Below are 24,268 nucleotides of genomic sequence, written 5' to 3'. Positions count from 1 at the left end.
ACCTTTCAGTGGGTGGGTGTTTAGTGGCTAAGACCACAGCGTGAGTTCACTATCACGGTCCTCAAACTGGTATAGTACGATCCTGGGCTTCTGAGAAGGAAAGTTATCCTGCTATAAGACGCCATACTCGTCAAGGAAGGCATAAAGCGTGAACGGATGCAGGTGGTCCACATAAGGTTTACGTTGTCTACTGCTGTTACGGAGCTTTCGATGTTGTTGTTGTTGTGGTCTTCAGTCCTGAGACTGGTTTGATGCAGCTCTCCATGCTACTCTATCCTGTGCAAGCTTCTTCATCTCCCAGTACCTACTGCAACCTACATCCTTCTCAATCTGCTTAGTGTATTCATCTCTTGGTCTCCCTCTACGATTTTTACCCTCCACGCTGTCCTCCAAGCTAAATTGGTGATCCCTTAATGCCTCAAAACATGTCCTACCAACCGATCCCCTCTTCTAGTCAAGTTGTGCCACAAACTTCTTTCTCCCCAATCCTATTCAATACCTCCTCATTAGTTACGTGATCTACCCACCTTATCTTCAGCATTCTTCTGTAGCACCACATTTAAAAAGCTTCTATTCTCTTCTTGTCCATACTAGTTATCGTCCATGTTTCACTTCCATACATGGCTACACTCCATACAAAAACTTTCAGAAACGACTTCCTGACACTTAAATCTATACTCGATGTTAACAAATTTCTCTTCTTCAGAAACTATTTCCTTGCCATTGCCAGTCTACATTTTATATCCTCTCTACTTCGACAATCATCAGTTATTTTACTCCCTAAATAGCAAAACTCCTTTACTACTTTAAGTGTCTCATTTCCTAATCTGATTCATTCACCATCACCCGACTTAATTCGACTACATTCCATTATCCTCGTTTTGCTTTTGTTGATGTTCATCTTATATCCTCCTTTCTAGACACTGTCCATTCCGTTCAACTGCTCTTCCAAGTCCTTTGCTGTCTCTGACAGAATTACAATTTCATCGGCGTACCTCATAGTTTTTACTTCTTCTCCATGAATTTTAATACCTACTCCGAATTTTTCTTTTGTTTCCTTTACTGCTTGCTCAATATACAGATTGAATAACATCGAGGAGAGGCTACAACCCTGTCTCACTCCTTTCCCAACCACTGCTTCCCTTTCATGCCCCTCGACTCTTATAACTGCCATCTGGTTTCTGTACAAATTGTAAATAGTCTTTCGCTCCCTGTATTTTACCCCTGCCACCTTCTGAATGTGAAAGAGAGTATTCCAGTCAATATTGTCAAAAGCTTTCTCCAAGTCTACAAATGCTAGAAACGTAGGTTTGCCTTTTCTTAATCTTTCTTCCAAGATAAGTCGTAAGGTTAGTATTGCCTCACGTGTTCCAACATTTCTACGGAATCCAAACTGATCTTCCCCGAGGTGCGCTTCTACCAGTTTTTCCATTCGTCTGTAAAGAATTCGCGTTAGTATTTTGCAGCTGTGACTTATTAAACTGATAGTTCGGTAATTTTCACATCTGTCAACACCTGCTTTCTTTGGGATTGGAATTATTATATACTTCTTGAAGTCTGTGGGTATTTCACCTGTCTCATACATCTTGCTCACCAGATGGTAGAGTTTTTTCAGGACTGGCTCTCCCAAGACCGTCAGTAGCTCTAATGGAATGTTGTCTACTCCCGGGGCCTTGTTTCGACTCAGGTCTTTCAGTGCTCTGTCAAACTCTTCACGCAGTATCGTATCTCCCATTTCATCTTCACCTACATCCTCTTTCATTTCCATAATATTGTCCTCAAGTACATCGCCCTTGTATAAACCCTCTATATACTCCTTCCACCTTTCTGCCTTCCCTTCTTTGCTTAGAACTGGGTTGCCATCTGAGCTCTTGATATTCATACAAGTGGTTCTCTTCTCTCCAAAGGTCTCTTTAATTTTCCTGTAGGCAGTAGTCTATCTTACCCCTAGTGAGACAAGCCTCTACATCCTTACATTTGTCCTCTAGCCATCCCTGCTTAGCCATTTTGCACTTCCTGTCGATGTCATTTTTGAGACGTTTGTATTCCTTTTTGTCTGATTCATTTACCGCATTTTTATATTTTCTCCTTTCACCAATTAAATTCAATATTTCTTCTGTTACCCAAGGATTTCTATTAGCCCTCGTCTTTTTACCTACTTAATCGTCTGCTGCTTTCACTACTTCATCCGTCAGAGCTACCAATTCTTCTTCTACTGTATTTCTTTCCCCCATTCCTGTCAAATGTTCCCTTATGCTCTCCCTGAAACTCTCTACAACCTCTCGTTCTTTCAGTTTATCCAGGTCCCATCTCCATAAATTCCCACCTTTTTGCAGTTTCTTCAGTTTCAATCTGCAGTCCATAACCAAGAGATTGTGGTCAGAATCCATATCTGCCCCTGGAAATGTCTTACAATTTAAAACCTGGTTCCTAAATCTCTGTCTTACCATTATATAATCTATCTGATACCTTTTAGTATCTCCAGGATTCTTCCAGGTATACAACCTTCTTTTATGATTCTTGAACCAAGTGTTAGCTATGATTAATTTATGCTCTGTGCAAAATTCTACAAGGTGGCTTCCTCTTTCATTTCTTCCCCCCAATCCATATTCACCTACTATGTTTCCTTCTCTCCCTTTTCCTACAGACGAATTCCAGTCACCCATGACTATTAAATTTTCGTCTCCCTTCACTACCTGAATAATTTCTTTTATCTCGTCATACATTTCATCAATTTCTTCATCATCTGCAGAGCTAGTTGGCATATAAACTTGTACTATTGTAGTAGGCATGGGCTTTGTGTCTATCTTGGCCACAATAATGCGTTCACTATTCTGTTTGTAGTAGGTAACCCGCACTCCTGTTTTTTTTTATTCATTATTAAACCTGCTCCTGCATTACCTCTACTTCATTTTGTATTTATAACCCTGTAATCACCTGAACAAAAGTCTTTTTCCTCCTGCCACCGAACTTCACTAATTCCCACTATATCTAACTTTAACTTATCCATTTCCCTTTTTAAATTTTCTGACCTACCTGCCCGGTTAAGGGATCTGACATTCCACGCTCCGATCCGTAGAACGCCAGTTTTCTTTCTCCTGATAACGACGTCCTCTTGAGTAGTCCCCTCCCGGAGATCCGAATGGGGGACTATTTTACCTCCGGAATATTTTACCCAAGAGGACGCCATCATCATTTAATCACACAGTACAGCTGCATGTCCTCGGGAAAAATTACGGCTGTAGTTTCCCCTTGCTTTCAGCCGTTCGCAGTACCAGCACAGCAAGGCCGTTTTGGTTAATGTTACAAGGCCAGATCAGTCAATCATCCAGACTGTTGCCCCTGCAACTACTGAAAAGGCTGCTGCTCCTCTTCAGGAACCACATGTTTGTCTGGCCTCTCAACAGATACCCCTCCGTTGTGGTTGCACCTACGGTACAGCCATCTGTATCGCTGAGGCACGCAAGCCTTCCCACCAACGGCAAGGTCCATGGTTCATGGGGGGGGGGGGGGGGGGGGGGGCTTTCGATACTACCACAGTTTTCTAGACGATTCAGTCTGGAACCGTATGACCGCTACGGTCGCAGGTTCGAATCCTGACTCGGTCATGGATGTGTGTGATGTCCTTCGGTTAGTTAGGTTTAAGCAGTTCTTAGTCTAGGGGACTGATGACCTCAGATGTTAAGTCCCTAGTACTCAGAGCCATTTGAACCATGTTTTGACTACCACAGCTCTGATGGAAAACTAGAAGAATATCCCCCACAGCACATTATAGCCTCCACCAGTTCACGTCAATGGCGCAGTAGATGTTCCGAACAGCCGTCCGTCTAGGTAATACCGGATCCGGACACGAGTGTCGACCTCGCGCAACGAGAAACGTTATTTATCCGATCAGGCGACACGTTTCCTATGATACACCCCGCTGCCAAGACTGGTCGACTAAATAAGATAACTTCAGAAAACATACGGCCGTTTGTCAATTTCTCTTTGGTTAAAAGCCAAATTGAAGTTCTTTTTCACTTATGCACAATGCCTGACAAAAAAAATCAAAGAAAACAGATGATATGGTAAGATTTCAACGTAACCTCATACACGTAGAAGCTATTAGCAGCTATTTAAATAACAGCTGCGATTTTCTGTGAAAGACAGAACGATCACTAAAGTGCATCAGTATACTTCGTGTTTAGTGCTGTTTTCAGGTTGGGTCAGGCATTATTTATTTCATTATTTGTTGATGAAAGTATTTTCTCTTGAGTCTTCGGTATCCTGACTGATTTCATGCGACTCACCATGAATGCTTGTTCCCAGCTTTTCATCTCAGAGTACCACTTGCGATCTACGTTCTTAATATTATTTGTTTGACGAGTTACAGTCACTGTCTTCCTCTACCGTTTTCATCGTTTCCAGCTTCCTCTAGAGCCTTGGAGGTTACTCCCTAATGTCTTAACACATGTTTTATTATAGTGTCTCTTCTTCTAGTCAGTATTTACAACGTGTTCCTTTCTTCGTCAGTTTTGCAAAGGACCACCTGGGTCTTCATGTTATCTCTTCATGTCGTCGTAGTCGTCGGCTGATACTCGTATCCGAGTTTGTGTTTCTCTTCTGAGATTTTCTGTGTCATGGTTCAGGCGTTGAAATGTCTCTAATGGCTTAGTAGATCAATCCTAACATGGAACATGCGACCAAAGAAGTAACAAATGATGGAAGGTTGAGGAAGTTGCTAGGCCTGAAGGAGTTTATATCTCCGGCTATGTCATTCTCCAGTATTCGACGTTCACGCTCAAAGTTCTGAAGAGCATTTGAGGTAGTTGAGTGCCAGCGACTGCGATCTTCTGCTCTGGTGGACCAGTTACTCGGATCGATGTTCAAGGTTTTTAGATTTTTCCTATGCTGATCCTTATGGCTTTTAAGAGAGGCTCCTCGCGGTCTTTTACCTGTGCTCACTTCACTGTACAGCATTTGACATGGAAGTCTGTCATCTGTCATCCGCTGAACATGGCCAATCCATCTTCCTTGGTGCCAATAATGAGAGCTTGTATCCTGTTCATTTTCACCTTCTCAGGAACGGTGGTATTTTATACAAGGTCATCCTATTTCATGTTCATGATGTATCTTACCTTCTGTTGGTTGAAGCGTTCGAGTTTCTTCAGATCGCGGGTGTATAATGTCCTAGTTTAGCAACAATAGACCAGCGTTGAGATGCCAATTTACTTACTTTACTTACTTTTTCATGTCCAGAAACCAGGTCACAATCATTCAGCCCAGTATAGGGTCATGTGCAAGGCTTCTTTCTTGTCCAGCCATAAATCATCGGGGTTGCACCTGCAAGGGGAGTTTGGGCTGGCGAGCAGATGCTCCATGTCCTAAACAGCGCCACATTTACGCTTATTTCGTGGTTCCGAGACCCCAGTGGCCACCCCTGTACTTATTCGGTTCAGTATTCTCCATGTCTTTCAGTTTGTGCTAAATTCGAACAACTGGTGGATCTTCTACTGTCTTGGCTCGAAACCTTTTACGGGGTTCCAATCGCCCGTGTTTACTCTCACCGCCAAAAAGGGGGATGCCGATTGTCAATAGTTTGTCTGAGCCTCTCTGAATTCATGTGATGTTCTCCGAGAGTTGGAATTCGCAAGCCCGGCAGCTCTATATAGTTTTAGTAGGGAAGTAGGTCTCATGCGTCCCGTTGTTAATCGACATTTCTCATTAAGATATATGTCGATCTTCTTTGCATGGGTTGATATGGACCACACTGGGCAGGTATACCCGGCTGTTGAAAAGGAAGGTGCAGCATTCCATTTGCTGTTAGTTAGTTTCCAAGGAATATTATTTCCGGCAGTACCTTTTGTCGCGTCTTTTCACAGTGGTCCCTGTATGTCAGAGATCTGCCAGCCAGGCTAGCCGAGAATGCTAATGCGCTGCTTCCTGAACTCGGGTAGGGGCGCCGGCACTGGATCGAGTGCGCCCAGCGGATTAACGACGACGGCCTCTGTGCCGGCCAGCCTGGATGTGGTTTTTAGGCGGTTTTCCACATCCCCATAGGTGAATACTGGGCTGGTTCACACGTTCTGCCTCAGTTACACGACTCATAGACATCTGAACACGTTCGCACTTTTCCAGGGATTACACTAGACACATACAGCTGGGGTACACTAATTCCATCCCTGGGAATACAAGGTGGTGGCAGGAAGGGCATCCGGCTACCTCTTAACATTAACCTTGCCAAATCCGTACCTAACGGTGCCGAATCTTCCAACCACGGGATACACGCGCAAGCAAAAGAAGAATATGACCTGTATCTCAGAATTCTGTAGAGCATAAGTCCCTGGTAAGTTGGTTTGTCGGTATGCTCCAATGTCTTATTATATCAAGGTTAAGGTTAGATTGCGAAGATCGAAAGTGGAAGGCGCTGGTTTGGACGGGTTTGGCTTGAGAAAGTTGTTTTCATAATACTCTGATATTTCTCTAATAGCTTTCTCCAGCTTCTGATCTACATCCGCAAATCTCCTTCCCTACCTGTGCTGTAATTGCCAGATCATCCGCATACAGAAAACGTTTTGTAAGCTTAGGCATCGGTTGGTCGTTGGTGTACTGATTAAATAGGGAGGGCGCCAAAACGATACCTTCGGTAAGACCATTTTTATGGTTTCTACGTCTACTCTTTTTGTCATTGAGGACAACATAAAATTGTCTATTTTGTAATAGGGACTCGATAATCTTAAGAAATTGATAGTCTCTTAGTTCATTATAGAGCTTCTGGAGCAGCAGCCTGTGGTAAATTTTATCATTTGCAGAGCTAATGTCGACCAGGGTTAGCCCCGTTATCATTGTATTTTCGTATCCTTTTTCTATGTGTTTTGTTAAGCACAGAATTTGGCTAGTACATGATTTTTCAAGCCTAAAACCAGGTTGTTGAAGAATAACTGTCATCTCAATAGAGTGTATCATACGATTTGAAATAAGTCTCTCATACAGTTTATAAAGATGACACAGGAGAGATATTGGGCGATAGTTCTTTGGTGAATCAGGTACCTTCCCGGGTTTCAAAAGTGTCACTATCCTTGCCTTCCTCCACATCTTGGGGATTTTACATGTTTCGCGACATTGATTGAAAAGTTGCAGGATCTTTGTGCCCAGTCCAAAGCGTTTGATCAGCTCTGTGGACATGTCATTCTCCCCAGCGGCTTTGCCGCTTTTCATATTCCTGAGACCGTGTTGAAATCCTTGATTGTAAAGGGTGTTAAAATATTTTTAGTTTCTGATGCTAAAATCGTGTTAATTTTTACTTTCTGTTGTTTTGTATTAGTCTTTCCATTCAGGAGCAGTTGATCAGCCACTTGATTAGGTGTTACCGTGGCAGACTATTTGGGACCATTTGGCTCTCCGTCTAGTTTTTTAATAAGGTTCCAGTCTATTTTGCTGCTATGTGTCATATCTATCCTCTCCAGAGTCTCCATCCATCTAATTTGCCGAGCTTCACTTGGCATTTCCATCAAAGCTGTACCACATGCTACTGTTTCTTATCTAAAGGGGTCCTTTTGGTATAATTCCTCGTACTCGGCTAGGAGATGCCTTGAGTCATGTGAGAGACCTGGGATGTACTGCTGTCGGCATCCTTGTGATATATCTTGTCCGCAGATTCTCTGTAGCATTGACACAAAAGTCACGTTGTTCTCTGGCGTTGGGTCGATGTTTACTACGACTTTATCCAGTTCCTCTGCGAATGTTTCCAAATTGACCTTGTTAAAATTAAATCTTCTGCGAAGCGGTACTGTATTGGTCTTGACTGCTGCGTACGCCTACGCTGTGTTCGAGGTATAGGTTGGTATACTACTTTAGTACAGTAGTCTTTTATGTTTGAGCTGGGCTGGTAATGCAGTTATCGAGGTTGTAACTTAGCGAATGATGTTTTTCCTCTTTCCCTGTATGCTGCATAAATGACCGTTACGGTGCCTCTTGAAACACCATCACTTCGAATTCCTTCTTTAAGGATGTATCAATCGTTCGAACACCAACAATTTACCCACCTTCCAATTCAGTTAACTGTGACATAATGCAGACAATAACGCATAAGCTCAAGACATAATGCACACCACAGTGCACAAGCACTCGGCTCTACCTCTTTGAACACCCCCCCTCCGGGAGAAACACTTTCCTCCAGCAGATTTCACCCCGGCTGAGCTGGCTTTTTATCTGTTCACAGTAAGTGCTCCGTTGCAGAAGCTCACCTCACGCACTGGATGACCTCGGGAAGGTCGCTACAGTAGGTAGAGACTGGCTTCAGCAGAACGTGTAGAGCACTTTGTGGACGGAATGGGCAGGTGGATTCTGATAAGCAAAAGGGCGTGTTAACTTTGTACTCTTATGCAGTATGTGAATGTTTGCACATGAAACAGTGAGCCGGCCTTGGTGACTGACCGGTTCTAGGCGCTTCAGTCCGGAACCGTGCAACTGCTACGGTCGCAGGTTCGAATGCTGCCTCGGGCATGGATGTGTATGATGTTCTTAGGTTAGTTAGGTTTAAGTAGTTGTAAGTTCTAGGGGACTGATGACCTCAGATGTTAAGTCCCACAGTGCTCAGAGCCATTTGAACCATTTGAAACAGTGGACTTTGTGTTTTTCCTATCTATAGAACATGAAATAGGATCGAGACTTTCCGAAACAAACTGTGTCCCTAAATTAAATGAATCACACTTTTGGACAGCTGGTGCGCCACAGTGTCCGTAATGATATCGTCATACAGGTGCACTATGGCTTCACAACAGTTGTTGAGTAAGAGCCCAAGAATGGAAGTCTAAAATGGTACGAGGGCCGGAACTTAAATAGTGGCAACTACTTGTTCACAACAGGTACAAAAGAGTTGTAAGTTTGCTTCTGTTACTGTCCTTCAAAGTAGTCACCAGCGTTGTGTAGAATCCGTTGCCAGCGATGTGGAAGGCGTAGTATACCATTAGTAGAACCCGTTATGTTGATGGAGGAAATGGAGTGGTCTTGTCTGTCGAATCTCTGGAACATTTCTGAAGCGAATGCCACCAAGTCGTTCCTTCATCTTTGGAATAAAATCAAAGTCTCAAGGACTTAAGTCCGGGGAGTATGGCGGATGGTACCAGTACTTCTAAGTCCCATCAACCGAAAAGAGCAGCCACGGCTTGCGCTATATGCGCCCGTGCATTGTCGTGCAAATTGATGGGTGAGTTGCACAGAAAGTGTCACCGCTTCTTTCGCAAAGCTGGTAGCAGATAACGCTCCAAAAACGAACAGTAATACTGTGCATTGACGGTCTGCCGTGGAAGAACGTAATGTGTTAGGATAACACCATCACATTCGTACACGAGAATCACCATAACTTTCACCATACTGGGGCTCTGATGCACTTTCGACCTTCGCCGCGACCCATAATGACACCATTCGTTGGATTGGCTTTTCAGTTTTGGCTTGATGGCATTCACTTCGGAACTGTTCCAGGGATTCGACAAGTAGTAGATCGTTCCATTAGCACCACCAACAAAACAGGCTCTGCTAACGGTACACTACGCCCTCCATATCGCTGGTGGCTACTTTTAAGGACAGTAACAGGTGCAAGCATACAACTCTTTTGTGTCGCTTGTGAATAAATAGTTGCCACTATTTAAGTTCCAACCCTCGTACGAAGAAATACACTATGTGATATAAAGTATCCGGGCACCCCCGAGAACATACGTTTCTCATATTAAGTTCATTGTGCTGCCACCTACTGCCAGGTACTCCATATCAGCGACCTCAGTAGTCATTAGACATCATGAGGGGGAAGCAGAATGGGGCGCTCAGCGGAACTTGTGGACTTCCAACGTGGTCAGGTGACTGGGTGTCACTTGTTTCATACGTCTGTACGTGAGATTCCCACACTCCTAAACATCCCTAGGTCCACTGTTTCAGTCATGGACTGTGCGGTTGGTCCCGACGGAGGTTCGAGTCCTCCCTCGGGCACTGGTGTGTGCGTTTGTCCTTAGTATAATTTAGGTTAAGTAGTGTGTAAGCTTAGGGACTGATGACCATAGCAGTTAAGTCCCACGAGATTTCACACACATTAGAACATCCGCTGTTTCAGATGTGACAGTGAAGTAGAAACGTGAATGGACACGCACCGCACAAAACCATACATGTCGACCTCGTCTGTTGACTGACAGAGACCACAGACAGTTGAAGAGGGTTGTAATGTGTAATAGGCAGACATTTATCCAGACCATTACACAGGAATTCCAAACTGCATCAGGATCCACTTCGAATAGCATGACAGGCGGGAGGTGAGAAAACTTGGATTTCATGGTCGATCGGCTGCTCATATGCCACACATCACGCTGGTAAATGCCAAACGACGCCTCACTTGGTAAGGTGCGTAAACATTGGGCGATTGAACAGTGGAAGAACGTAGCGTAGAGTGACGAATCACGTTACGAAATTTAGTGATCAGATGGCAGGCTGTGGGTGTGGCGAATGCCCGGTGAACGTCATCTATCAGAGTGTGTAGTGCCAACAGTAAAATTCGGAGGCGGTGGTGTTATGGTGTGGTCGTATTTTTCATGGACAGGGCTTGCACCCCTTGTTGTTTTGCGTGGCACTATCACAGCACAGGCCTACATTGATGTTTTAAGCACCTTCTTGCTTCTCAGCGTAGAAGAGCAATACGGGGATGGCGATTGCAACACGATGGAAGAACTGATTCTAATGTACGACGTATGTTGGTTACTCGACAATAACATCCCTGTAGTGGACTGGCCTGGACAAAGTCCTTACCTCAGTCCTATAGAAGACCTTTGGGATGTTTTGGAACGCGACTTCGTGCCAGCCCTCACCGACCCACATCAATACATATCCTCAATGCAGCACTCGGTGAAGAATGGGCAGCCATTCCTCTAGAAATCTTACAGCAGGTGATTAAACGTATGCCTGCGAAAGGGGATGCTATCATCAAGGCTAAGGGTGGGCCAACTTAATATTGAATTCCAATTTTAGCGATGGAGGACGCCACGAACTTGTAAGTCATTTTCAGCAGGTGTCCAGATACTTTGATCACATAGTGTACCAATAAAGTATAGGGTTAAAACGGAAGTGTCAGCAAATACCAAACTTATAAGAGGAAAACACGAACTAATAGCTGATATTTTGAAGTGTGTTTGATTATAGTTCCTTGGAGAAGGAAGTCTGCCTTCTTTCCAAAAAGTTGAATAAAAATGAGAACTCGTTTGCAGTTATGAAACCTTTGGCTTCTTAAAGATACTGAATGTGATTCATGTTAGATTTACTTTTTCTTTTACAAGGTAAAGTATGAAATTCAAGACACATTTTTCAAGCTATTTATTCTTTCTTTTTATAAACTTCAATTACACATTAAACAATAGTAAATTATTGAAACAGTTTTTTATCTATTCATGATTGGCACAGATCATCAGTCTACACAGAAAGAAGAAGGCAAAGTCGTTGTATTCTTAGCTGTTGGGAATGCTGTCAATCGTTTCTCCACAGCGTAACAATATCGATTAGCCATACACGTATACCAACAACGAAGCGTTCAGACGTCACAGATCAGCCAAGAATCATCACAGTGGCTTTGTATGGCTGCAGAAGCCATGTTTAAAATCGATGCAGAACCTGATTTGTTGGTCTAGCGCATATCAGTCGGTGCTTGCTAATCACCAAACACTTCGTATCCAGACTCGTTTCGTAACAGTTTCAATGGAAAGGCGGGACGCACACAAAGGAAGCACAGCGACTGTTCAAAGCTGTTTGTATACTGGCTGATGGTTCAGTCTCTATATGTAAGAGTCACTATGTGAACTTGCAAATAGCTGTGATAATCAGTTGTAGAGGAGAGCGGATAGTACACGAACTTGTGACAATCAGGCGTGTAGTTGCTTTCAGAAAGGTGTTCAAATTGTGGAAGGGGTGGACAATATTATAATCTTAGTTACACCCTTTCCTGTTTTGATGTCTTTATTTTACAATATTACTATATGTCGAAGGAGTTCGGGCTCGCATTAATGTCACCATGGTTAGAGAATCTCTGAAACAACATTATAGGCCGCCGGTAGATCAGGTTTCACTGTCGAAACATATCCTACCTGTTTATATTGTTGCTTGTATCATCTTTTCAGAGAGAACGAACTGGGACAAAAAATACACTGTCTATCTTCCATTATGCTTCACACTGACTGTAAGAAATTGGTCCAGTTTTACAGCTTAAATATCAGCGTCATGACTGATTTTGTGGACAGAGGTTCTCACAACTTTCAGTAGTGAAAGTGCTTATCTATGCCTTCACATAGAGTGCAGTCGTGCCAACCAAGCCCTGTACGTATTGGAAGTTTCGGTAGTTGAAAAAGTTCTTCTTTATAGGGTGACCTTACAATGTGTAGGGAAATCTCAGCTGCAGAAATGACAGACAGTCAAATGACGAATGTTATTCTTAAATTGTTTGATTTCGTTAACGGCTTACTAAGCAATTAACATAATTTTTATTTGAGAGAAAAGACATCTGGAACCCGCCTGTACCACATAATGCAGCCATTAGGAGGAACAAGTAACTTGTGTGAGAGTTCCCAGTTTATTTTCATCACGAAGCGGATAAGTATAAAAATTTGCTTGGCAATGTTCACCACCTTGGTCAGCCAGCCAATGGAGAGAAATTATAGTGATTCCAAATTTATGACATTGTATCGCTTGGTTCAATACTGAAATTTGCTACCAATGTGATGTGTTCAGACACGCAACTGCATGAACTATTCCTGTATGAAGTCCCAACGTACTGATGGAGGACAGGACTAGTATCTTGATATTAAACACTTTCATTTTCTTCCAGCTTCCATCATACTTGTGTTAACAGTAATTTCCTTGCGGCGACTAGTATTGAACCATCACGTCCATTTTGAAACTAGAGCTTGATAAATATTTTATGATGTTAAAAACGTAAAAATTACAGTGTATTTCCATAGTTGTACATGTAAGTGGAACGTTACGTATAGCATCACAAAATTTTTCAACACGTGTTTGTTCATACCTTAGATGTAAGTGTAGTCATCAGTCCATCAGTGCACATGTGAGTAAGCAAATGTTCATTATTCTTCAGCAGAAATCAGAATACAAAATTTGAAACTTCATGCGAGTATATAAATCGATTTCTTGGCAACTGAATGAAGCAAATTGAAACACTACGTTGTCCTAATCGCCTCTTAACCTCCGTAGAGGCTACTACAGACCACTGACGTTTGGTCAGTGGTAACAAACTACATTTAATGCCACAATCCTTCATTACTGTTTCTAAAATTAGTTACAATCATTTACATGTTTTACGAGCATAATTATGATACCTCATGCATTTTAATAAAACCAACGCAACGCCGAACACGTCGTGCCCAAAACAAGCGTCTGTCATCTGCCATTTTGCATTGATGTAATGATATCTAGCGACGTGTAATGAAAATCTGGTTACTCACATGTACATCAAAGTATGTAAAAGCATGTACTGCTTTGATAGAAGCAAATGTATAATGCTTGATGTGACGTTCAACTTGTATGTACAACTGTGGAAGTACATTGTAATTTTTACCTTTCTTAACACCACAAAATATTTTGCTTGCTATGGTTTCTAAAAAATGGATGTGATGGTTGGACACTAGTAGCCACAAAGAAATTATTAACGCAACTGTGATGGATAGTGGAAGAAAATAAAAATACGGGGCGTGTTTGGCAAGTAAGGTCCGATTGGGCACGAAATGAAAACCACTGTGAAAATTCGATGGAGCTTTGCACTGATGTGTTGGGGAGTGTCCTTAGTGTACCTGTCGATCGCTTCACGTCACTGTTTTCAGTTCAGAGCGCAGAGTAACCTCGTATAAATGTGTAAAACAACAGTGCCTCCCGCCAAGTATGTGGATCTGGTCGATCTGGTATGAGATTTTGCCTGAAGCTATGTAGCCCACATAACATAGATGTCATGTGGTTCTTTCTTCAAGACAATTGTCAGCCGCATTCTGCAGTGGCAATGAAGACGCTCCTGCAGCGTTTTCTATGGCAAGTGTTTGAGCACCCGAAATAATGCCCTTAATTGGCTCTCTTGGTTGTTTATCTCTGCTCACATGATCCGCTGGGCACGAAGACATTTGGGCACAAACAACAAATGGCATATCAGAGAAGAAAATTGACGGAAAGCATAAGCGGCTGCTTTCTTTGACGAGGGGTTGGGGGTTAGTTGGGAAAGGAGACCAGACAGAGAGGTCATCGGTCTCATTGGATTGGGGAAGGACGGGGAAGGAAGTCGTCCGTGCCCTTTCAAAGGAACCATCCCAGCATTTGCCTGGAGCGATTTAGGGAAATCACGGAAAACTAAATCAGGATGGCTGGACGCGGGATTCAACCGTCGTCCTCCAGAATGCGAGTCCAGTGTCTAACCACTGCGCCACCTTTCTCGGTTTTGTATGACGAGGTTACTGGAAAGTTTCTATAAGGTCACGACAGATGTCTCAGTCGAAGTGGCGGCTATTTAGAAAGGTAGCTGGAAGGTGTGGGTAACTGTTGCGAATAAAGTAAATTTTGATTTCAGTGTGGTTTTCATTTCGCAACTGACCGGAACTTACTTTCGGAAAAGCCATCGTATTTCTTTATTGATTTCACATATGAATTACTACTTTTTATAACTTTGCAACGTGTTGATTGTGAGCAACAGAATAGTGGAAAGAGCTGTGTAAATATTGGTTTGCGTGGATTAAAGGTACGTATCTCTTCGGCTTATTGGCACTTCATTCCATTTTCCATACACGTCGAAAAGTCACCCTACGTTGGATAAAGATTCCGTGGTTGTTCCCAACTTCAACAATCGTCTCCTGAGTAAGCCAGTGCCACATCGAGTAAAGTGTCACCCGAGTAAAGATGCTCTGCAGCGCTGACGAAATTAAATTCGTTTACAACCTCACACACACAGAACACTTGGCCTGCAAAGAGCGTGGCAATATTCGTAACACCAGCACAATAGATCACCAACTTTGACGGTCTCCACTTTAAGAGCATTGTATGTTATCAGCGTTTTGTGTAATGTACCGTATTTGAACAGGTTTCTCCTTTGCACGAAGTTTGGCACTCGGTGTTACGTCACGGGTCGGGAGACGGGGAAAACTCAGCAGAGGCCGGCGTCCTTGGCGTCGAGGAAGAGCGGGTCGGTGTGGAAGTGCCTGCCGTTGGGGCGGCGGCCGGCGGCGGAGACGAGCTGCGGGGGCGGCTTGTGGGAGCGCGCGCGGCGCCGCCTCCAGACGCGCACCAGCAGCGTCGCCGTGACGAGCAGCACGAGCGCCGCCAGCGCCGCGCCGCCGATGGCCGCGTACAGCACCGGCACCGCCGCCTGGTACGCGCAGTTGGCGTCGTCCTCGTCGAAGCCGGACGGGCAGTGGCGCGCGCCGTCGCACCACAGCGCCGCGCTGATGCAGGCGTTCAGCTCCGGACACCTGTCGCAAGAGCAGCAGCTTGCACTGTAGCGACTTAAAACGCTTTTTAATGCGAGACAAATGTGACGATCGAATTGTTTGAATAGCGAACGGTTTTCCAGCTTTCGTCTCTGAAGGGTCATCATCAAAACCAGTCTCTCATACCGAGAGTGACATTGTCACAAGATTACGCTGAACTCACCGCTCTGCTAATAAATCTATGTTTGATTGCGGCCAATCACTGTCTGATAAGAAGTACCCTGACAGTCTTCTGGTCCAGATTGTGAGCCCTTTTGGCTCGTATCAAATGGTTCAAATGGCTCCGAGCACAATGCGACTTAACTTCTGAGGTCATCAGTCGCCTAGAACTTAGAACTAATTAAACCCAACTAACCTAAGAACATCACACACATCCATGCCTGAGGCAGGATTGGAACCTGCGACCGTAGCGGTCACTCGGCTCCAGACTGTGGCGCCCAGAACCGCACGGCCACTCCGGCCGGCGGCTCGTATCCATTGATCGATCGGGTCGGCATGTTGTGATCTTTGGGCTCGGCCGTTTGACGTGGTTTTTGGCCGCGACGGGTGTGGGGGCTATTTCTAGCCGGAGAGCCGCGCGGCGCGCGAGAATCGGAGGCGAGCGTGGCTGACACGTTTGCAAGACCGAACCTAGTTTGTAGTGTGGGAACTGGATTCGGCCACATTAGCCGAATCGAGTCGTGCGGACCTGATTTGGATCTGTAAAGGCTTTTATAAAAGATTTGGTGAGAATTGCTTGTCATGTTCTCGGTGCGCATATTATACTGATCCTTGCTTCCCAAGTATCGGCACCACGACTAGAACTGTTGTCTTGCCAACCAAAAGGTCCCCTCTATTTAGTGCTGTATAAGTAAACACATGTTATTGTGTGTGGTTAAAGGTTTATCTGGATTTTGTGATTTGATACAGTCCGAGTAAGCGAGGTGTATTAATTGTTACTATTGCTGTTCGGAGTGATGGACGGCATAAGACAGTGTGGTGAAACTGTAATATTTTTGCCGGCCGATGTGGCCGAGCGGTTCTAGGCGCGTCAGTCTTGAATCGGGCGACTGCTACGGTCACAGGTTAAAATTCTGCCTCCGGCATGGATGTGTGTGAGCATATGTTAACCTACTAGTGTAGTTTAAATTTCTAAGCTGACTTGGTGTTGTGCTATTCGCCCTCGTCCTTTAATATTACGTCAAGGGCATTAGTTATTGATTCACCCTTACTATTTTATTTCAATGTTCGTGAAATAGGCTGTTATTATATACATCAAAGTTATTTTACGTTTGAGGAATTAATGTTTGCCGTTTTCTCCCCCCCCCCCCCCCCCACACCTTTCTCTGATGTTGCATAGTAGCACGGGCTCTAATACCTTTTTTCCAGTGTGTTGTAGTGTACTGTGTGCGGCACCCTGTCCAGTTCGCCCGCCTGCTGTGGTTTCTGGGCCTAGCCGCCTCGGGTCTGGGTCCAATGGGCCCCCCTTCTGCAACTTGAATTTGCCCGTGCCTATGTTACGTCACCTGTTTTGAAAATGTGTCACGAAGGGGTGTATCTGTTTGTATTTTCTTTTATGTTACAAAAGAAATTGTGATATCCATTACTGGTTAAACTTTATCTCATTATTGTAGTCTCTTTTTGGTAGCTTCACTGTGTATAGAATTTAATTAACTTGCAAGTCACTTAATGCTTGGTTAAAGATTAATGTTGTTGTTTGAATAGGGCGGAAGCCTGTGCTTGTAAGGATTTTGAATTTTAAAGATAAAATTTTATTTGGCCAAAGAAATGTTTAATAAAAGTCTTGTGGTTATAGACTGAGAATGTTGCTTGCGTGGCCCGGCCCTCCAGCTCAACAGCACTTGGCTAATTAGGGTGAATTAACCACCACAGACTGTATACCAATTTGGTTCCTTTTCGAGTATGCTGAAGCATTAGCTCCATACATAACAATCATATACAACCGTTCGCTCGACGAAAGATCCGTACCCAAAGACTGGAAAGTTGCACAGGTCACGCCAATATTCAAGAAGGGTAATAGGAGAAATCCAGTAAATTACAGGCCCATATCGTTAACGTCGATATGCAGCAGGATTTTAAAATATATATTGTGTTCAAACATTATGAATTACCTCAAAGGAAAAGGTCTGTTGACACACAGTCAACACGGGCTTAGAAAACATCGTTCCTGTGAAACACAACTAGCTATTTATTCACATGAAGTGCTGAGTGCTATTGACAAGGGATTTCAGATCGATTCCGTATTCCTGGATTTCTGGAAGGCTTTTGACACTGTACCACACAAGCGGCTCGTAGTGAAATTGCGTGCTTATGGAATATCATCTCACTTATGTGATTAGATTTGCGATTTCCTGTCAGAGAGGTCACAGTTCGTAGTAATTGACGGGAAGTGATCGAGTAAAATAGAAGTGATTTCTGGCGTTCCCCAAGGTAGTTTTATAGGCCCTTTGCTGTTCCTTATCTATATAAATGATTTGGGAGACAATCTGAGCAGCCGTCTTCGGTTGTTTGCAGATGACGCTATCGTTTATCGACTAATAAAGTCATCAGAAGATCAAAACAAACTGCAAAACCATAAAAATATCTGAGTGGTGCGAAAAATGGCAGCTGACTCTAAATAACGAAAAGTGTGAGGTCATACACATGAGTGCTAAAAGGAACTCCTTAAACTTCGGTTACACGATAAATGAGTCTATTCTAAAAGCCGTAAATTCAACTAAATTCCTACGTATTACAATTATGAACAACTTAAATTGGAAAAAAAACATAGAAAATGTTGTGGCGGAAGGCTAACCAAAGGTTGCGTTTTATTGGCAGGACACTTATAAAATGTAACAGCCCTACGAAGGAGACTGCCTACACTACGCTTGTCCGACCTCTTTTGGAATACTACTGCGCGGTGTGGGATCCTTACCAGGTAGGACTGACGGAGAACATGGAAAAAGTTCAAAGAAATGCAGCACGTTTTGTATTATCCCGAAATATGGGAGAGAGTGTCACAGAAATGATACAGGATTTGGGCTGGAAATCATTAAAATAAAGGAGTTTTTCGTTTCTCACCAAATTCCAATCACCAATTTTCTCCTTCGAAAGCGAAAACCTTTTGTTGACACCGACCTACTTAGGGAGGAACGATCACCTCGATAAAATAAGGGAAATCAGAGTCCGTACGGAAAGGTATAGGTGTTCGTTCTTACCGCGTGCTATACGAATTGGAATAATAGAGATTTGTGAAGGTGGTTCGATGGACCCTCTGCCAGGCACTTAAATGTGGTTTGAAGAGTATCCATGTAGACGTAGATGTAGACAGTTAAATGTGTTGCGGATTTGGTCTGATGTAATTACTTCTTACTGGAGATACGTTAAGTCTCAGCTTTATCTTCAATATGGATAAAAGCTAAAGCAATGAATTAAATTTTGTAGTAATGCCTGGATTTTAACATGAACTACTTAGCTATATTGTCCAGTAAATGACCACAGCATTATTGCTAACATAACTGCATGGATTTCCCTAGTCCAGTGCCCTCCCAAACACAAACTTCTGCTCACGCTGCATCCCATCTTGAATTTCCCTTTCTTAAATCGCTAATACTGCTAGGCTATATGATATAGAAATAACACCCCAGCTTTCTATGTAATGGGTAAATCGTGCCTATACCTCAGGCGTAGGGACCTACTGACTTGACGTAACTACAATTTCCTGGAAACGCAAATTTTAATTGATAACTTCAGCTTCTATCCTTTTCAAATAAAAAGCTGAGACTCTATTTGTATCTAGGAAAATTACAACAACAACATCATCTCAATAGATCACTTACAGCTCGGTTGCAGACAGGATTTCCCCATTACGCACAAAGTTGGGGTACTATTCCAATATCGGAGAGCCTCGGCAATGCTGACCATTTAAGAAAAGGAATATTATGGTGGCTGAGGTTCGAACTGAAGTTTTGGTTAGAGATGGCGGTGGAGTAGGATATTCCGTGCAGCTGCAGGGTAGCACATACCCATAATAAACACGAGACCTCGGTTCAAGTCCAGCGCTTGGCACAAATTTTAATTCATTACCTCAGCTACTATCTTTACTGCGGAATTGACCTCTAGATGTCACAAAAGGTGGACTCACCAATATAAATCTTTCATTTTGTATTTTGTGAATCTTGGTACACCTGCACTCCAACCTGAGTCCTTTCCCATTCACAGGTAATTTCTCTGCAGACTGAGCTACCCAAGCACGACTCATGACCCGCCTTCACATATTTCCTCCAGTACCTCATCTGCAATACGTTGTCAGTAGAAAAGCAGAACCAGCAGAATGGGTCGGTCTGGAATGATTTTAGACTTTCAACGTGGACTAGACGACACCTGACCAACAAATCCATTACGGACGTTTCAGCCTTCCCAAATCTGCCATGTCGACAATTTGGTGAAGCAAATGTGAAGTGAAAACGCGAAGAATGGGATAAAATGATCCTAATTGAAACGAGTGACTGCAGAAAGACTCACGCTACATCCTGTGATAATCCGATGGAAGGCTCTGGGTTTGACGAATTACTGCAGAATGTTACCTGCCACCACATGTAGTGCAAAAAATGAAGCACGGTAGATGTGGTGTTACGGAAAAGGGTGCTTTTCGCGACTCATGATTGGGCCAATTATTGCACTGAAGAAACCACAAATTCTGCAACGGTATGAAAACATTTTACAGCACTAAGTTCTACTTACTGTGGGGGAACAGGGGAGACGATGATCTTATCAGCATAACGATGCACCCACTCACTAAATAGGATCTGTGAGGCGATGGTTTGTGGCCAATAGCTTTCCTACAGTAGACCTGCCTGCCGTTAGTCTAGACCTAGAACGAATGGAACTCCTTTGGAATGACTTAGAACGTCCACTTAGCCCAAGAATCCAGCGTCCAACATCATTATATTGTATGCTTTCGGTTACTGAGCAAGAATGGGTTGCCATTCCTCCACCGACATTGAGACTCCAGTTGAAAATGTCTTTTTGCAGACCCTAAATTATCATAAAGGCGAAGGATGGACACACCCCATATTAATGACAACTAATAGCTGTCCGGATGCTTTTGATAAGATAGTGTACTCTAAATCGATAGTTCCAGATAAAAACTGCTTTGCAATGTAGCCTAAAATTGTATGTACTAAGACTCTAATGTAACATAACAGACACTCCAGGCCCCTAGATAAAAAAAAATGGTTCAAATGGCTCTGAGCACCATGGGACTTAACATCTCTGGTCATCAGTCCCCTAGAACTTAGAACTACTTAAACCTAACTAACCTAAGGACATCATACACATCCATGCTCGAGGCAGGATTCGAACCTGCGGTCGTAGCAGTCGCGCGGTTCCGGACTGAGCGCCTGAACCGCTAGACCACCGCGGCCGGCCCCTAGATAAAATGGCATGAAATTATCCGCCCGTTTCCGTATCGATATTTTTACGTATATTCCTTTTATCAGTTATTTTGTGTAGTTAATATTTCGTATCTGGTTCCTATTTTACAAATTATCTTCAGGTTTACTAATTTTAATTGGAAGTCAGGACCAATCAGATTCGCAGTGGCATATTAACTTTTGTGGAAAATAGCAGTCCAGAAGAAATTGGATGTCGTCAATATTTGAATTACACAAAGGATAGGCCTCTGCACTGCTACCCACAAACGTACTTGCTTACAATGGGCGAAGAGACAGTAAGAAGTTATCATGCGGACGCGGAATAGCGCTGTATCATCAAACGAATCTCATATCTCTGTGTAAATTACTCTTACACCTCAGCAGTCTTTCCAGCTGGTCTGCATGCAGGGAATGACTAAACAGGAGGTGTATTTTCCTATGCCTATTTTAATTAGAGATGTTTTCTTCCACTACTAGTAATGTCATCAGGAAGACTGTATCAAATGAATGACTTTCAATTCCCCCATGTGCAAATAAATACTAAATCACTCGCGGTTGCATAATGATAACATTATCCTCCTCCAGCCGTCTAACTACCGCTGTATAGAATCAGCAGAATCTTGGAGCAGTCGCACATCCACTCTGACTCGTCAAGTTCTCGGATTTCAGCGTCATCAAAAATCTGTGGAACCGCCTGGAACAGTTACTTCTGTCTCGAACGATATCCACAGATCTGGCTGATAGCGAGAGTCGGATACTGACGTCTTCCACCTCCACTACTTCGTACTGTCTATGCTATAGTGACTAACAGCTGTTATCAACGCTCATTAAAGCATTACTCGAATTGTGACTTTATTTTTTCGTACGAAGATCACCCAACTCGAGTCATCAGAGGACGGCTTGATGACACATTTAGAAAGACCATTGCGTAATACGTGCAGAAAATGGCTTTAGTATTCGACAGTCAGTACTTTCCGAATCCACTGGTTGCCTCTTCAAAGTAACAGCTCTAGTTTCATCCGCTTTAACGGTAAAAGTTAAATATGTAAAGAGATTTTCGAACGTTCAGAACGTATTATCGATGACATGTATGCATTTGATGTGTCTGACGTTTAAATCACGACCATACGGCATAATTGTCAAAATGACTAGAACGCAGATTCCAGTGGCAGCGATCTTTCATCAGTAACGGTAAGGATGGGCTTGAGAAGCTGGACATTGTAACTTACCCGTTACTATCAAGCAACTTAGCACCCATTTTGTAGAGACATAATGAACTTGGTAATCCCAAAAGACCACTGTGGAGAAGATTCGGGATTCCCAGTGCAAATGTTAGGCGATCTTTGATAATGTTCACGATCTGGCTCAGTACAAAACGTAAGTTACGGGAGTTGTTTGATCATTAATCTGCTACGGTCGCAGGTTAGAATCCTGCCTCGGGCATGGATGTGTGCGATATCCTTAGGTTATTTAGGTTTAAGTAGTTCTGAGTTCTAGGGGACTGATGACCTAAGATGTTAAGTCCCATAGTGCTCAGAGCCATTTGAACCGTTTGATCATTAATCTTGCTTCCGCCAATTTCCGGCTCTAATAACGTGGGACGATATTTCTATCTGACAGAAACACTTGTTCAGTCGACAGGTGGTGGACTTGTGTCTCATAGAAAGACCCCGTGTCTTTCAAACCATATATTTTTGAGCCACTGTGGTGAACACCGGTAGATTCTCCTCAGCGTTTTCTGTAGCTGTTATAACAAATAGCTTCAGAAAATTATGTTTTCTTTCAGAAAATGTACTGTCTGGATGAAAGTAAATTTCTACTCATCCTCATAAGTGGCTTGCACATTACATTGGTTGTATTACAGGGCTGTGATTATAGGGCTGGAATGCCAGGAGGCAGGTTGTGGGATGATGTGCAGAAGCTAGTAACAGTGTAACATAATGTTCCTGCCAGCAGTATCACTCAGCTGCGTCTCTATTGTGAGCTCCATGGTGCGGTTAGAATATTTACAGCTGATGTTCGTGTTGGTGCGCGTGTGGTTGGGGAACTTAGCCACTGTAGTGTCATTATGGATTGCATGAGGCTAACACGGTCAGTATCACTTTTAGAAGCGACAGTGAGAGTTTTCCAAGAATACAATTTTTTGTACGGCGAGTCAGAAGCAGATGATTTGACCTATATGGTGCTCACCCCAGTGTCGACAGTTAACAAAGTAAGCAAGAACTGAAGTGTGAAATGTTGGACAGAGACTGTTAGTACATTGGAAATCCCACGAAGTATTCTCCATACATCTCTCAGTAAAAAGCATGACGCAGCACATCACTGGTCCTACTGAAAGTTTTCCACCTTTTGAACTTGACTTATCCTATCTGTCATCCAGAAGTGAAAATGACAAAATGATAGAGAAAGTGCTAAGGCAAACAGAAGACTGAACCCTAGACCTGTGGATTATGGTTCTGACAGTTATACACAACGTTGAGGAGGCACTTTCTGCACATCCCTTGTCTATGGCAAGTGACCAATTCGGAGGAATATGACAGATTTCTCTGCCACGATATGTAGTTTCATTTCAATATTTTTTGACTGATGTTTGTATTTATTTTTCATGGACTATGTTACAGGTTAATTTACGTGTCACACAGCCATAAGTAGGCAGATTAGGATAACGTGAGTACAAGTTGAATGTACTTTTTCATTTGACAACGTAGCTCATTGGTGCTTTTAGCCTACGGTTTACGACAATGTTTACGACACTGCATCTGTTATGGCTTACTCAGTACTCAAGACGATTTGAGCATGTCCTCTGTTAACTGTATGTCGAGGAACTTGGACGCAGGTCGACTTTTGAAGGTATGCTCTGACCTTTTAAGTATGTGTCGTTAGAACACACCGGATAATTATTTCATTAGACCTATGTTACTTTTTCATGAGGGACACGTATGTCAAACTTCTTTTCTACATCTGCATCTACATCGCTACTCTGGAAATCACACCTAAGTGCCTGGCAGTGGAGTCATCGAACCATCTTCACTCAAATTCTCTGTTATTACACTCGAACAGGGAGCTCCGATTTTTCCTTATTTTATTACGATGATCGTTTCTCCCTCTGTATGTCGACGCCAACGAAATCGGAGGAGAAAGCTGGTGATATAAATTTTGTGAGAAGACTCCGCTTCAAAGAAAAACGTCTTTGTTTTAATTATGTCCACACTAAATCGTGTATCACATCCGTTACTCCTTCTCCCCTATTTCTCGATAATACAAAACGTGCTTCCCTTCTTTGAACAATGTCGATGTATTCCGTTGATCTTATCTGGTAGGGATCCTACACTACGCAGCAGTACTCCGAATTTAACGTATTAAATGTTA

The 24,268-nt window shown here is 43.2% G+C and overlaps 1 protein-coding gene across 1 annotated transcript in view; it reads right to left on the bottom strand.

Moving 5' to 3' along the window:
• Positions 1–7,558: 7,558 nt before the first annotated feature.
• LOC124561379 overlaps positions 7,559–24,268 on the bottom strand; it is a 105,842-nt gene continuing 89,132 nt past the window's right edge. Inside the window, exons 10-11 of the mRNA XM_047130936.1 lie at positions 15,246–15,467; positions 7,559–7,640 (exon numbers count right to left, since the gene is read on the bottom strand). Of these exons, the coding sequence (XP_046986892.1) occupies positions 7,559–7,640; positions 15,246–15,467 (304 nt within the window). The remainder of the gene's footprint in view (positions 7,641–15,245; positions 15,468–24,268) is intronic.

Source organism: Schistocerca americana, chromosome 1, assembly GCF_021461395.2.
Source record: "Schistocerca americana isolate TAMUIC-IGC-003095 chromosome 1, iqSchAmer2.1, whole genome shotgun sequence".
NCBI lineage: Eukaryota > Metazoa > Arthropoda > Insecta > Orthoptera > Acrididae > Schistocerca > Schistocerca americana.
Note: the sequence above shows the minus strand (reverse complement) of the source record. Positions and strands in the feature narration are given on the sequence as shown.